The sequence below is a fragment of the Portunus trituberculatus genome, chromosome 45 (genome assembly GCF_017591435.1).
Source record: "Portunus trituberculatus isolate SZX2019 chromosome 45, ASM1759143v1, whole genome shotgun sequence".
Taxonomy (NCBI): domain Eukaryota; kingdom Metazoa; phylum Arthropoda; class Malacostraca; order Decapoda; family Portunidae; genus Portunus; species Portunus trituberculatus.
Window position 1 is genome coordinate 13382814 of NC_059299.1, and position 16198 is coordinate 13399011.

At 38.2% G+C, this 16198-nt stretch overlaps 1 protein-coding gene across 2 annotated transcripts in view; it reads left to right on the forward strand.

Moving 5' to 3' along the window:
• The first annotated feature begins 637 nt into the window (after nt 1-637).
• Nucleotides 638-16198, forward strand: part of LOC123519616 (malectin-A-like) — a 28042-nt gene continuing 12481 nt past the window's right edge. Inside the window, exons 1-5 of one of the 2 annotated variants that reach the window (XM_045281053.1) lie at nt 685-806; nt 1495-1585; nt 11226-11350; nt 12400-12525; nt 15142-15324. In XM_045281053.1, coding sequence (XP_045136988.1) covers nt 1576-1585; nt 11226-11350; nt 12400-12525; nt 15142-15324 — 444 coding nt within the window. In that variant the 5' untranslated portion in view covers nt 685-806; nt 1495-1575. Of the gene's footprint in view, nt 807-1494; nt 1586-11225; nt 11351-12399; nt 12526-15141; nt 15325-16198 lie in introns of both variants that reach the window. The other variant, XM_045281052.1, reaches the window with a different exon arrangement.

The following is a 16198-nucleotide window of genomic DNA, read 5'->3' on the forward strand; positions in this document are numbered from 1 at the left end:
TGGCATTTCCATTTCTTTCAGTCTTTCTTCATAGGGAAGATCCTAATTATTTCTGGCACCATCTTTGTAGCGATTCTTTGGATTCTTTCTAATTTCTTGATGCCCTGCTTGTATGGTGACCACACCACTGCTGCATATTCTTTCTAGTCTAGGTTTTATCATAGTGGTTATGATCTTTTTCATCATACTCTTGTCCATGTAGTGAAACGTCACCCTGATGTTAGTTAGTGTCGCGAATGTTGAAGCAAATAACCCATTTCTGTGTCTCTCTGGAGTCAGGGTGTCTGTATATCCCTCACAGGTCTTTTCATTAAAATATCTTCTATTTTGTATTCCCACGTAGTCTTCTATAACTTTGACCAATTTCCATTCTGTGGCATTTTTCTGGTATTAATATATATATATATATATATATATATATATATATATATATATATATATATATATATATATATATATATATATATATATATATATATATATATATATATATATATATATATATATATATATATATATATATATATGTGTGTGTGTGTGTGTGTGTGTGTGTGTGTGTAAATCAGGAGAGAGTTGTTAACTACAGTGGAAAGCAGAGCCGAGTGTGAACCAGGCTCAGCTGGAAGCTCGCCTGAGGCCAGGACAGTAGCAGACGACACGCTGTTGACAAAGTCACAATAAACCTGTGGAGCCTCTCAACTCGCTTGCCATGGGCCCTCACACTCTCCCATGCTCGCTGCTGCTTCTGCTGTCATTCCTTTACAGCGTTAATGGCCTTGGAGAGGTTATATATGCCGTTAATGCAGGTAAATGTAACCGCCATGGATGTTTTGATGTGGAGGACAAACAGGTATGGGAGGCAGGTGAGCGCCGGGCAGGGGCGTTGTGCTTTCAAGGCTGCTCATTCACGGCTGTTGTCTGAGGAAGATAGAAGGAGTATGACACAGTTGAATATTTAAGCAACTCTAAATTTATTTAGAAATCTCTGGTTTGCCGTAGTGTAAATACAAGTATTGGGCATCCCTGACACGTCACCTGTGCATGTGGCGGCGGTGCGGCCCCCCACGGCTGGCTGCGGGGGGTGTGTGTGCTATTTTCTCTTGATATAGCAATATTCTAGGGCCAAAAGTTAATTATTTTTATTGAAGCAGAACAACAGTTGACTGACGGAGTAGATAGTTTACCATATGATATTATAGCCTTTATTTAATCATATATTTATGATTTAATCTTAATAATCAGTTCATCATTTAGATTTGCATCAAAACAAACTCTCAGATGCACTCATTAATACAATGTACAGTTTCTTATGCATTGTTTTTAAAAATATGATTTTTTATTTTGCAAAATGTGCACCTGAGATCAAGACAGAGTGCTTGCTGTATTAAAGGTATCAGATGAGTTTGCTGAACTTTTCAGGAAAATTATTAGGAATAATACTGTGTGTGTACTCTTCCCTCACATATTACAGGCAGACTTTGTATTGATTCAAAGATACCATGGAGTCCTTGTGGTGTTTGAAGGAACTCTAAGAGGAACTAATGCTGGTCCAACACTACCGTTAGTTGTGACCTCATGACTGTTGGTGAGGATATAGTTGCATTACAATTACTGTTGCCCTATCGTATGCTTCTTCCTGTTAAATTGTGGGCAAGGTCATGTATTACCATGTATTATCTGGCTTCAACCAAACAACAAGAAGTTTGTACCTATGTAGTGTAATAGTTACCACCTTGTGTAATGTAGCTTTTTGCATTCAAGTAGAATGAACAGCAAAAAAAAATGGTCATAGATATTAATTTACTTTAAAAAATTTGATTTTTACGGTAGCCTCATGCTTACAAAGGTCATGCTTACAAAATGCCCTATAAAGCACCTCTTCAAAAATATATTAGAAATGACTTTGATAATAACAATACTAACATTCATGATCAAAATTCAGCTTTCAGAACCCTATGTAGAATGTATTAATATGCAGTATATATATATATATATATATATATATATATATATATATATATATATATATATATATATATATATATATTTTTTTTTTTTTTTTTTTTTTTTTTAATGAGTTGATCATAGAATAAGATAACTGGATGTAGTGTCTGTAATTCAGTCACTTTAACAAGATCCTGCTTACCCTAGCTGAGTGGTAAGTACATATAGAATTATTTATGCCATTTTAATATGTTTGAGAAAGAATATGTACTGTAAGCTACATGAATTCTATTTTGATATGTATTCTTTTGAATTTTTCATATTTTAATATTTGCTTGATGAACCCTATATTGTGACATACATACATATCTGTGTGTGTGTGTGTGTATTTACCTAGTTGTAATATACAAGAAAAGAGCAATGCTCGTGCTCTCCCATTTCCATACCTATGCAAATCCAACATTTCTTTTAACTTATTGATTGTCCTTACTTCAACGCCATGTGTGTGTGTGTGTGTGTGTGTGTGTGTGTGTGTGTGTGTGTGTGTGTGTGTATATATATTCACCTCGGTCGCCTGCTGGTCACCCAGCCAGTCTTCCCCATTATGGAGTGAGCTCAGAGCTCATAGACCGTGTGTGTGTATTTACCTATTTGTATTTACTTATTTGTGTATTACAGGGCCTGAGCTAAGCTCTCTGTGACCTGTCTCCTTGTCCATTCCTGTCATATCTCTCTTTCATCTGATTGACACACACCGCACCGCGTCAACGACATCACTGCTCAGTTTATTCCACTTATCAATGCTACGATGTGGGAAACTGTATTTTCTCACGTCATTTAGACAGATGTCCTTTATTAGCTTTTTTCCATGTCCTTGGAGATGATTACTTGTGGTCACCTTTATCAACTCTCTGTCCAGTATGTCAATCTTGTTCACCAATTTATACATAGTTATCATGTCTCCTCTTGTTCTTCTCTCTTCTAATGTGGTCAGCCCCAGCTTCCTCAGTCTTTCCTCATAGTCTAACTCCCTGAGTCCTGGTACCATCCTTGTTGCCAGCCTCTGTACCCTTTCCACCTTCTTCACATTTTTCTTCATATGCGGTGACCAGACACATGCTGCATATTCTAACTGGGGTCTTATTAAGGTACATAATATCTTCTTCATCATTCCTTCATCTAGGTAGTGGAATGCAAGGCCAATATTTTGAAGCATGTATATGTTTTCCAAAAATCTTGTTAATGTGTTTCTCCGGTGACAAGGTGTTTTGCACGGTTACTCCTAAGTCTTTCTCCTCATTGGTCTCTTTAATTTTCTCATCACCCAGCCTGTAATCCCTGTTTGGTCTGTATCTACTTCTTCCCATTTTCATAACATGGGTCTTGTCTATATTAAATTCCATCTGCCACTCCTTACTCCACTCATATATTTTATCAAGATTTTCCTGTAACTTGTTACAATCTTCCACATTCTTTACTCTCCTCATAATTTTAGTATCGTCCGCAAACATGTTCATGTAACAGTCAATTCCTACTGGCATATCATTAACATAAATCAAAAACATGATGGGACCCAGCACTGACCCTTGTGGAACTCCACTGGTTACCTTCCACTCGGACTTCCTTCCTCTCACCACTGTTCTCATTTCTCTTCCCATTAAGTAATTTTCCATCCATTTTGCTAGTTTATCATTTACTCCTCCAATCATCTTTAGTTTTCACATCAGTATTGTGTGGTACTTTATCAAAGGTCTTTCTCAAGTCCAGGTAGATAGCATCCACCCATCCCTCTCTATGTTGTAGTATGTCAGTCACTCTTGAATAAAAACATAATAAATTGGATACGCGCACGATCTTCCTTTTCTGAAACCAAACTGCCTTTCACTCAGAATGTTTTCACTTTCTAGATACTCACTCCACTTAGCTTTAATTACTTCTTCACATACCTTGCACAATATACTAGTCAACGATACTGGTCTATAATTTAGCGGTTCCATTCTACTACCATTCTTATATATAGGCACAATGTCAGCTCTTTTCCACTCTTTCGGGACTACTCCTGTTCGTATGGAGGTTTCCACAATATGAAATACGGGGTTCAACAATTGATCCTTACATTCATTTAGCAACCTCCCAGATATGCCATCAGTCCCCATAGATTTATTAATATCCAGATTGCTTATAATTTTCCTTACATCTTCCTTAGTAACCATGATGTCCTGCATTTGCTTTATTTCCGTAGGCCTTCCTCCCATAAAATGCTCCTCCTTTGTAAACACTTTGCAAAAGTTGTCGTTCAAAATTTCAGCTATATCTCCTTATACTTCTTCCCTGTTTTTTACCTTTTTTATTGTCTCCCTTTTATTTAGTTTTCCATTTATGAATTTGTAAAACATTTATGGGTCACTATCACAGTTTTCCACCACCCTCTGTTCATATTCCTTCTGTGCTGTTCTCCTTACTTCAACATATCCATTCCTTGCTGTTTTGTAGACTTTTCTTGATAATACATTACTGTTTTTCTTAAGTTTCTTCCATGCCTTTTCTTTGTTCTTTTTGCTTCTTCACAATTTCTATTAAACCACTGTTTATTATTTAAAGTCCTCTTTCTGTGATATGGCACAAACTTTTTTACAGCAGAGTTATACAAATCCATAAATTTATCGTATTTCAATTGCATATCCCTTTCCTGGTATACCACGGACCAGTCAATTTCATTAAAGAACTCCCTTATATGGTTATAATTTGCCCTAGTATAATTTAATTTTTCCTCCCTGCGTTCCACAATCTTATTCGTGCTTAATTCTGTATCCAGCTCAAAGCTTAGGACATCATGATCGCTTTTCCCCAAGGGACATTCATGTTCAATTTCCTCTTTTAGAGAGATTCCCCTGGTAAATACCAAATCCAACCTTGCTGCAACATCTTGTCCCCTGCACCTTGTTGGTGATCTCACCCACTGTGTCATCAAGTTATTTGTTGCTACCTTTAACAATTCTTCTGCCCACTCACCACCGTTCACCACTTCGTAGTCTTCCCACACTATTTCTTTGCAATTAAAGTCTCCGACTATCATCACTATCCTTTCTGATGAGTTCTTGCTTCATTCTGTCTAGAGTATTTCTCATCACCATTTGGTACTGTTCATATTCCCAAGCACTGGTTCTGGGTGGTGTGTATACTGTTATAATATTAATGTCCCTCTTGCCATCTGTTATAAGCATACTTATCACTTCCTCATTTCTCTTACTATAGTTCACCTCCTTCACTATCAGATCTTCCTTAGTAAGAACCATTATACCACCACCTCCTTTATTTTTCTATCATTTCTCCATACTTTGTAGTGTTTTACAACAAACCAGTCTAGCTTTATTTCGGCCTTAGCTTTGTTTCCACTACACACATTATGTCCGGTTCGTTATTTCTTAGGTAATCCATACATTCTAGCCTCTTAGACAGAAATCCATCTATGTTCATGTAAGTCACTTTTATTCCATTCCTAGTCTCATTCTTCCATGTAATGCCTATTCCGTCTGTTTTATCCACCACTTCTTTAGCCTCCCATTTCTCATCCTCCAAAAAAACTTGGTCTTTTCCTCCTCTGTTCTTTCGTCATTCCTCTCCTTCACTTCAGTTACAAGCTCCTTCATTTTCATTCGCTCATCTTGTGACATATTTCTTCTTATGTAAATTGTTTTGGTTTCCTCAGAGTCCTTAAGTTTCCAAGGCCTCCGCTGCCACCTGAGACTTTAATTTCAATTTTAATGGTCTATTCTTGCCTTCCTCAAAAGCTCCCAATCTCACACTTTCTTCTACCTCAGCATATAGGTCCTCTTCTTCCACAGAGATCTTGTTCAGTAAAGACTTAATCCTGTCATTTTCCTTATCCCTCCTGTCCTGCCAGTTCCTGTTAGTTTCTTCCCTCAATCCTATTATGATCACACATTTTTTCTTTTCAGCAATATCTCTCACCACATACTCATTTTCCTTTAGTGCCTTTACCATTTCCTCTGCGTAATCCCTTTATTTTCCTCTTCCTGCTTTTTACTATCTCCTAAACGACCTTTGTACCTCCTGATGTTCATGGTTCACTTCTTTCATCCTGGTATTAATTAGATTAAGGCATTCCTCCTTCCTCAAGTCCCCTTCGGATATTTTTATCTCCATTTCCATGAGTTTAGCCTTCATCTCTTCACATTGTTTCCTTAGTTGTTGGTTTTCTTTCTCCATCTCTACTTTTTCCTTCAATAGCTCTTTATTCGCTAACGTTAACAAATAGATCTCTTTTTTGAATTAATCATTCTCGGCTAGAACTCTATCCAGTTTTTCTTCTATGGACAAAATGTTTAGGAACTTACTTTCCAGTGCCTGGATTCTTGCATCCATATCTAGTTTTTCCAGTCCTTTTGGCGTAGTTATAAAACCTTCAAAGTCTCTGGTTTGTGTAGACGCCATTTTTGTTATCGTCAGCTGATTACGGCCAAAACAATCACCGCCCACACTCTCCTCTCAGGGATCACTCTCCATATCCCTCACTTTCAACACTAAGCGACAGTAGGACATTAACAGGATACTAACTTAGAGTTACCCGGGCCCTGTAACACCATAGGTATTTTCCTTCTTCCCGTCCGCAGCCGGAGAGCCGTCCTCTCTCAGCGACGGCGACAGTGTGTGTGTGTGTGTGTGTGTGTATGTTTCACTGTTTGATCTGCTGCAGTCTCTGACGAGACAGCCAGACGTTACCCTACGGAACGAGCTCAGAGCTCATTATTTCCGATCTTGGGATAGGTCTGAGACCAGGCACACACCACACACCGGGACAACAAGGTCACAACTCCTCGATTTACATCCCGTACCTACTCACTGCTAGGTGAACAGGGGCTACACGTGAAAGGAGACACACCCAAATATATCCACCCGGCCGGGGAATCGAACCCCAGTCATCTGGCTTGTGAAGCCAGCGCTCTAACCACTGAGCTACCGGGCCATGTGTGTGTGTGTGTGTGTGTGTGTGTATTTACCTAGTTGTATTTACCTAGTTGTAGTTTTACAGGGCTTGGGCTTTATGCTCGTGTGGCCCTGTCTCCATATCTACACTTATCCAATTTTTCTTTAAAGCTATGCACACTCTTTGCTGACACCACTTCCTCACTCCAAGTCTCAACACATCTTTGTGGGAAACTATATTTTTTAACATCTCTCAGACATCTTCCCTTCCTCAGTTTTTTTTGCTATGCAATCTTGTACTTCGAATGTCATATTCTTCTCTCAGGATCATCTTCTCATTATCCACTTGATCCATTCCGTTAATCAATTTATAAACTTGTATCAGATCCTCTCTCTTCCTTCTGTGTTCCAGGGTTGGTAGATCCATTGTCTTTAGTCTCTCCTCATATGTCATCCCTTTAACTTCTGGAACCATTTTTGTAGCCATTTTTTGTAGTCTCTCCAACTTCCTTATGTGTTTCTTTTTATGGGGGTCCACACAACTCCTGCATATTCCAGTCTGGATCTTATTATAGTACTTATCAATTTCTTTCTTTGTCCATGTAGTGAAATGCTAATCTAATATTCCTCAGCAATTTATAGGTCCCTCTGAAAATTCTATCAATATGGCTTATCGGTTGATTGTTTTCTTCCATCGTCACTCTCAAGTCCTTTTCCTTTTTTACTTTCTCTAGTTCTACTCCATCTCCCATCTTATAGATTCCCACTGCTCGTCTTTCATTCTCCCATTTCCATGACATGGATTTTGTCCACATTGAATTCCATCTCCCACTTTTTACTCCATTTCCAGATCTTATTTAGGTCTTCCTGCAGTATTTCACAATCCTCTTTTTGCTTTATAACTCTTCACAGCTTATGTAGCTGTTCACTCCCTCTGGCATGTCGTTTATATATGTGAGAAAAAGTATTGGCGCCAATACTGACCCCAGTGGCACTCCGCTTTCTACTGCTCTCCACTTGGACTTCATATCTTTAACGACCGTCCTTATTTCTCTCCCCCTCAAATGATTTTCCATCCATCTCAATGTGCTTTCTTTTAAGCTGCCCTTCGCCTCTAACTTCCACAGTAATCTTTCATGTGTCACTTCATCAAACGCCTTTTTTAAATCCAAATAAATACAGTCAACCCATCCCTCTCTCTCTTGAACTCTGTCAAATATTCAAGAGTAGAAACTCAGTAAATTTGTTGCACACAACCGACCTTTTCTAAAACCAAATTGGGTATTTGATAATAATTTGTTGTCTTTAAGAAACTCGATCCGTTGTTTCTTTATTACTCTTTCACACATTTTGCATGTTACACTAGTTAGTGATACCGGTCTGTAATTTAAAGGTTCTTCCTTCTTTCCTTTCTTATATATGGGAACCACCTCAGCTCTTTTTCATTCTACTGGTACTGTTCCATTTTTTATTGAGCATTTTATGATGTTGTATATAGGACTTGCTAGTTCTTCCTTACATTCTTTTAATATTCTGCCCGACACTTCATCCGGTCCCATTGCCTTCTTTTCATCTAATTCCATCATCAACTCTTTTATTTCAAGCTTGGTTACTTTAATCTCTTTCATATAGATGGTCTTTCTATTACCCTGTGGCCTTTCAAATATGGATTCCTTAGTAAAGACCTGGAATTTATTATTTAATAGTTCTGCCATACTTTTTGGGTCTTCCACCATCCCGTTCTCTCCTTTTAACCTTTCTATTGTTTCTTTTGTGCCTTATTTTTCCATTTATGAATCTGTAGAACAATTTTGGTTGCTCCTTACATTTTTTGACAATGTCCTTTTCATAGTTCCTTTCCTCTTCCTTCCTCACCTTAGCATATTAATTTCTCGCTGCTTTGAAGTTTTCCTTATTTTCTGGATTTTTATTTCTCCTCCACCTTTTCCATGCTCCATCTCTTTTCTCCTTTGCCCTAGCACACCTTGCATTAAACCAATCTTTCTTTCCTTCTTCTTTAGGTCTATATTTCGGGACATATTCCCTGACTCCTGTTTTGTATATTTCCAAAAATAAGTTATATTTCTCTTGCACTGTCTCTGAGTTTTCCATCTCCTCCCAGTTAACATTTTTAAAATAGTTCTTGAGGTTCTCAATATCACCCTTTCTGTAGTTTAATCGGTCTCCCTTGTATGATTCGTCTCTATCTTCCTTCCCCTCTTCTATATCCATTTCTAATATTACATGGTCACTCTTTCCCAATGGGCACTTATATATTGTATGATCGTTCATTTGTATACCCCTTGTAAAAACTAGGTCCAATCTCGCCGGCTCGTCGTTTCCTCTGAATCTTGTGTTTTCCTTTACTCTGGTCCATCATATTATCTATCATTAAATTCAGGAATCTATCTCCCCAGGCTTCTTCCCCCATACCACTTTCATAATTTTCCTAATCCACCTCATTACAGTTGAAATCTACTAATATCACTTTTCTCCTTTCTTTGATGATTCTCGTTAGACTCCTTATTGTGTCATCTATCATGTCTTTATATTCTTGATTGGTCCATGAATTTATTTTTGGTGGCACATATGTTCCAATGATTGTTAACTTTTTTTTTATTAATATGTATCGTAATATACAGTATTTCTGCTTTTCCTTCCCCACACTCCACTTGGTTTACCACCATCTCTCTCCTTCTCCTTTACCCACCCTGTCTCTCCTCCATATATTATATGTGTGTGTGTGTGCGCATGCACACACACACAGATGCGTATACATCTGTGCTTGTATACAGTATATATGGGGCTTATTTGCAAGTATACACTTTACATATATTATGTAGAAGGTTTCATTCATGATTCTCTCCAGCCAGATCAGATAAAAGAAATATTTTGTCTTATCAAATCCTCTCAGTCTGTCTTCAGCCACCACAGGTGGAGGCTGGCCATATAGACCTGCTCAATTATAACACACAAGAGTTGCTATAGAAGTGCTTACATTATTGGCATTGTAAGTGAAAAAAGTGCAATATTGATACTAGTGTGTCTCCATATCAATTGTATCCAGCCTTTCCTTAAAGTCATGAGTAGTATTACATGGACCACTCTTTCATCATGATTATTTCAGACAATATTTCTGTGGAAGCTATGCTTCTTGGTGTCTTCCACAAGTGGTCTTCTTCAGTTTTCTTCCAGTTTCCTTATGACCAATTTTGTTCTACATTTTCAGGTTTCTCTTTATAATTGCTCCACTTCCATCAATACGAACTACAATTAAATTTCTCTCTCTCTCTCTCTCTCTCTCTCTCTCTCTCTCTCTCTCTCTCTCTCTCTCTCTCTCTCTCTCTCTCTCTCTCTCTCTCTCTCTCTCTCTCTCTCTCTCTCTCTCTCTCTCTCTCTCTCTCTCTCATTTCTAAGGCTGTAAGCTATAGTGTTGATGATCTCTTCATAATTTAGGTCACAAATAAAAAAAAGAACCATTTTGATTACTACTCTCTATTTATAATTTCCTTATATACTTTTCTAATGAAGTAACCATGGAATTAATGTGCATATGTATTTTGGTAATTGTTAGAAATATCACTTCCAGGTCTTTTTCATTTGTAATTGTAGTCATACACATATCTACTGCTGCTGCTTTCATCAGAACCCATCTTTTCCACTTCCTAAGCATAAATTCTATTTAGCATCTTTGACTCCATTCTTATATCCTCTCAAGATTCTCTTGTAATGATGCATAGTATTCATAACATTTCACTTTCTTTGGTCATTTCATGTCATCTACAAACAAGCTTAGTTAGTTAGTTGCTCCCTCCACCTTATTTAAGTACATTGCAAAAATTATGAATGCTATTACACATCTATGGAGATTTCCACTTAGTACTGTGCACCATTCTGATCTCTGATTTTTATAGTTGTTCTTATTTCTCGGATCTTAAGAAATGTACTTATTGGAGGAGACCATCTCTCACTCCTGTATTGTCATTTATTCTTCACAGTTCTTTCACAGATCTCAAAAACCACACTTGTGTGAGTGATATTGATCTATGATTTAATGCCTCCTTTTTATCACCCCCAATAACTGTTGGGATAGTACCAACTCTTTTCTGATTTTGAAGAACATTGCTATCATTCAAAAGTTCAAGAGAGTTTTATGAACCAAGTTTGATATTGCAAAAAGGGTCTCCATCTTCTATATGGTTTAGTGCAAAATAATGTAGCAATGCTGTTTTTTTTTTATTTATTTATTTATTTTTTTTTTAATGTACTTTGTAGTAATGCAAAATTACTTTTCATTGGTGATAGTGTATAATTGAGATAACGTTGTCCCACAGGTGGAGAGGCACACATAGATGTTTATGGTGTGAGGTATGAGAAGGATCCACTGACTGGGAAAGTCGGGACAGCATCTGACTTTGGCAAGCAATTAGTCATTGGCAGAGTGCCTCCCGGAGACCAGGTGAGAGAATGGCACAGGTTATTTGCAAAACATATAAATGTGTGCAATATGACTTTTCATATTTACTTTGATGTGATGTAAAAGATCTAACCCAACATTTGCTATGTCGTCTAAGCATTTACTCCTGCCCTATTAAATGTTAGAGTTCTGCATGTTCTTCGTTTATGCCACCTCTGCTTCTAACACATTGCAAGTATCACTATGTACCTTAATTTGAAGGCTAAATATGTAGACATTGCTTCTGGAAGATTTTTTTTTTTTTTTCCAATACAGTAGAAAACTTTCATATCTCCCCATCCAGTGTTGGGAGCTATGAAAAGAGAAGTTTCAAACTGGACTTGGCTATTATACTATTGAAATTTGTGAAAGCTCCTGGAATTTCTTAAAGGAGTATTACACTAGCCTATGATACACGGAACGAGGAACATCCACTCCAGATAGCTGGAACTCTCCCGAGATTAGCGAAGCAAAGTTGGAATGGTTTCATATCCATTCCAGTTCTCCTTATGTTATCCCAGTGAAAAAGTAAACATAAGATACGTAATAAAACCCTATTATTCAAACTAAAAAGAATGTATCAAAATTTTTCATATTGGAATATTAAATAATACTTCATCAATTTAGAAAAATAAAATATACATATATCATGTCAATAGTTTGCGCTCATGGTAACCATCCCCAACTCCAAAGCTGCCGTCGCGCACCTCTCGTTTCTTCTCTAGTTTCTTTTTTTTTTTTTCCTTTTCTTCAATAACAGGAAGTGCAAATGCAATTCCAGCATGAAGCAGAGGTTGAGGTATAAGTGGTATGGCTTTGTCCTGGTTTGTTTTGATTAGGGTTGGTCTTGGTTGCTGGGCTGTTTGCCTAGCATAGCAAGAATGCGGGCAGCTTGTGTGTCATAATGTTCCAGGTTTCGCACCAACAATGGCCCGCGTTCTGCGTATAATAGGCCAGTGTGATACCCCCTTCACTAAAAACTTAAGCTTGGTTGAATGATGGTAAATACACTGCATATTTTTTCTTTTTTAAGTCTTATCCATCTATTGCAGGTTTTGTATCAGACTGAAAGGTATCACCATTCAACCTTTGGATATGAGATTCCTCTGAAGGGTGATGGAGAATACGTCCTGGTTCTTAAATTCTCTGAGGTATACTTTAATGCGCCTGACCAAAAGGTAAACTGCTCTTTTATTTTATCTTTTTTCAGATACACATATACTTTGGAATATTTTATAGATGAAATAGTAAATTGGTAGCAAGAAGATTTCTATAATTGATTTAGATTTTCGGTAAATTTGCAGTTTCAACCAATATACCTTATCTTAAACAGTAAGTCCTCCTTATATGGTACTTCATTATCCGGTAAATTCACACTTACGGTGTTTGGTAATTACTAACCTCAATTCTATTTACGGTAAGAAAAATTCACAGATATGGTATGTGCTCATGTTTTGTTTACACTGTACCATAGCGCCACCACGCTGCGCAACCACCACAACAATCAGTCTATTCCTGCGTTTCCCACTGAACACGAGTGAAATCCTTATGGCGTGTTTTTTGTGGATGTTGTTATCTCGATGCACAGTGACGCACCCATAATGGCCCCTAAACATTCTGCAGACACTGCTGGAGTTGAAAAGGCAAAGCAAAAAAGGAGTAGTCTGACATTGGAGGTAAAATTAGATATTTTGAAGAGGAAAGAGCAGGGAGAAGTATGTCTGCCATAAGTTGAAACTTGAGCCTAGCCCAGTCAACAGTCTGGACAGTGTTAAAGAATCGTGAGGCTATAAAAAAAGTTGGGGAGAATGCAACGAATCTGCAGAGTAGAGCCTCATCTGCCCACTCAGTGGAAGATGAGTAAGGGCTGAAATCCCCGCTGTCCCTTAGCCTCGGGAGGGACATCATCTGATAGAATACGTGGTGAGTGAAGGTAAATAAAAACATTTTCTGTTTATTTTTTTTGCGCAGTACACGCAACCCCTGCTTAACAAATGTTCACACAACGAAATTTTGCTACAACGAACGTTTCCTTTTACTACCATCTGCTTGTAGAACGAACACCAAACTTGCTTTAACGAAATTTTATCTAGGTACCTAATTCTTTCCAAGTTTGAAAGCCCCGCTGTATCACGCAAGCCGACAGGCTTTTGAATACACCAGTGCCTCTCGTGGACAACATGTGCACCACTCACTCCCCTACCCTTCACCACTCTTAGTTCAAAACAAAAACAGGGTCCAGCACCAGCTCATCATCTCACGCTCAACATGCCACCCACCAAAACGCCCTGCAACCAGCCCTGCAATGTTGCCTAGTATTGCTAAGAAGAAAAGGAAGTCTCTTACTCTCGAAGTGAAGCTGGATATTATTCACAGACACGAGAGAGGCGAGAAAACTAATAGCATTGCTCGCCACCATGGCTTGACTCCATCTACTATCTCTACTATTTTCAAGTCAACAGACTCTATTAAGAAAGCTGGTGAGACCGTATCTTCCTTGCAAGCTAAAAGAACCACCTGAACTCATGATTCTGCAATGGATTAAATGGAAAGCCTTGTGGAAATGTGGTACATAAGTTTTGTATGCGGTACAATGATGCGCCCTTTGTTTACATTTCACAGGTTGCCAGCTAGCGTCTTTCCCACTCCACTTTCCCTCCCTTCATAAATTTAAGATCATCAACATTATAAAGTTACTTACATACATACATTAGTATACATTATAATGATTTAGTCTTAGATTAAACTGCTTAAATGTTTAACTTCCTAATTTTTACTTTCAATAAACTTTTTACTGTACTATGATGCACTCTCGCTTTGTTTACTCTCAATGGAATGTTTACTCTCAATAGAAATTCAAGTCAGGGGTCATACTTGTTATAATTGGTTTGCTTAACGAAAATTCGTTTGACGAACGTGTTTTTAGGAACGTAACCTGTTCGTTAAGTGGGGGTTGCCTGTACTTTACATTATTTTATAGGACTATTTTCATGTATTTTCATATCTGTAGGGGTGACTTTCGACATGCTGGAACACATCCCCTATTATTACATGTTATAAGGGGTTCGATATACGGTAATTTCAATTTGTGGTAAGGTTTTCAGGAACGCATATGTACCGTATAACGAAGACTTACTGTATTTATTTTTCCTTATGTCTAACAAGCAGGGTTTTAGGGTAGGGAAACCAAAATAACCCAACCTAACCTAATTATTAGCACATTAATAACAAAAACACAAACACACTCAATACTCTCTGATTAACTGCTGTGGAAGGATCCAGAGCTAAAATTGAAGTAAATCTTAGACATTCTGTTCTGAAATTATTATTAATTTCCAATACGGTAAAATGGGGTTAGAAATGCTCGTAGAAGTGTGATCTAGACTGTGAGAATGTGTATAGTTATGTGTGATATAATGGTTGAAACTGCAATCATTCCAGATTTTCTTATTAGTAACACTTTTTGATTGCAGGATTTGTGCTATGTTAATGAAGTGTGAAAGTTACATTACTACTTGCTTAAACTTTTCTGTAACTCAGTTGTGCTTCTTGCTTCATTATCACCTGTAATATAAATTTTTGATGATCAGCTTGATTGCCCAAATAAATGTGTACAAATTATTGAAAATGGAAATGTGTAACTCACTACTAAGGGGAACATGAAATTCATATTGTGATGTTTTGAAATTTACTATGATTGCTGAGGTCCAAGAAATACAAAAGAATGTTATTGATGTTTCAGTTAAGGTAATTTATTTTTAATGTTGGTTCCTCAACACTGCATTGCTCTCCAGGTATTTGATGTGGTGATGAATGGTGAACTCACAGTGGTCCCTGCACTGGACATTTTCCTGCGGGTAGGACGAGGCGTGGCACATGACGAATATGTGCCATTCACAGTTGCAGGGAACACGTTGGTGGTAGGAGGCCAGGAGAGTCCTCTTAGGGGTAACAAGGTCAAGGTGGAATTTGTCAAGGTATGTTGCAAAGTCATGCAAATAAATGATGGGTATATAACATAGAGATCTTTTCTGTTTACATTTATGTGAAGTTGTACAGAGAAGGCAAAGTCAGGCAGGTCTGAAGTAGATCCTATCATTACAGTAAACTCTGCATAAGTCGGACCAATTGGGGAAAGACCAATTCAAATTATCCAAAAATCCAAATTACCTGAGGGATTTTTTTTCACATTTCTCACACTGTTACCACTAACCCTTGATATGGTCTGTATAATGCATTGTGTAAATAGGGACTATATACATAGTGCTTGCACACACACACACACACACACACACACACACACACACACACACACACACACACACACACACACACACACACACACACACACACACACACACACACACCGTGTAGTGTAGTGGTTAGCACGCTCAACTCACAATCGAGAGGATCCGGGTTCAAGTTCCGGAAGGCAGTGAGGCAAATGGGCAAGTCTCTTAATGTGTAGCCCCTGTTCGCCTAGCAGTAAATAGGTACGGGATGTAACTTGGGGTTGTGACCTCGCTTTCCTGGTGTGTGGAGTGTGTTGTGGTCTCACTCCTACCCGAAGATCAGTCTATGAGCTCTGAGCTTGCTCCATAATGGGGAAGACTGGCTGGGTGACCAGCAGGCAACCGTGGTGAATTACACACACACACACACACACACACACACACACACACACACACACACACACACACACACACACACACACACACACACACACACACACACACACACACACACATGGCCCGGTAGCTCAGTGGCTTCACAAGCCAGAGGACCGGGGTTCAATTCCCCGGCCGGGTGAGATATTTGGGTGTGTCTCCTTTCACGTGTAGCCCCTGTTCA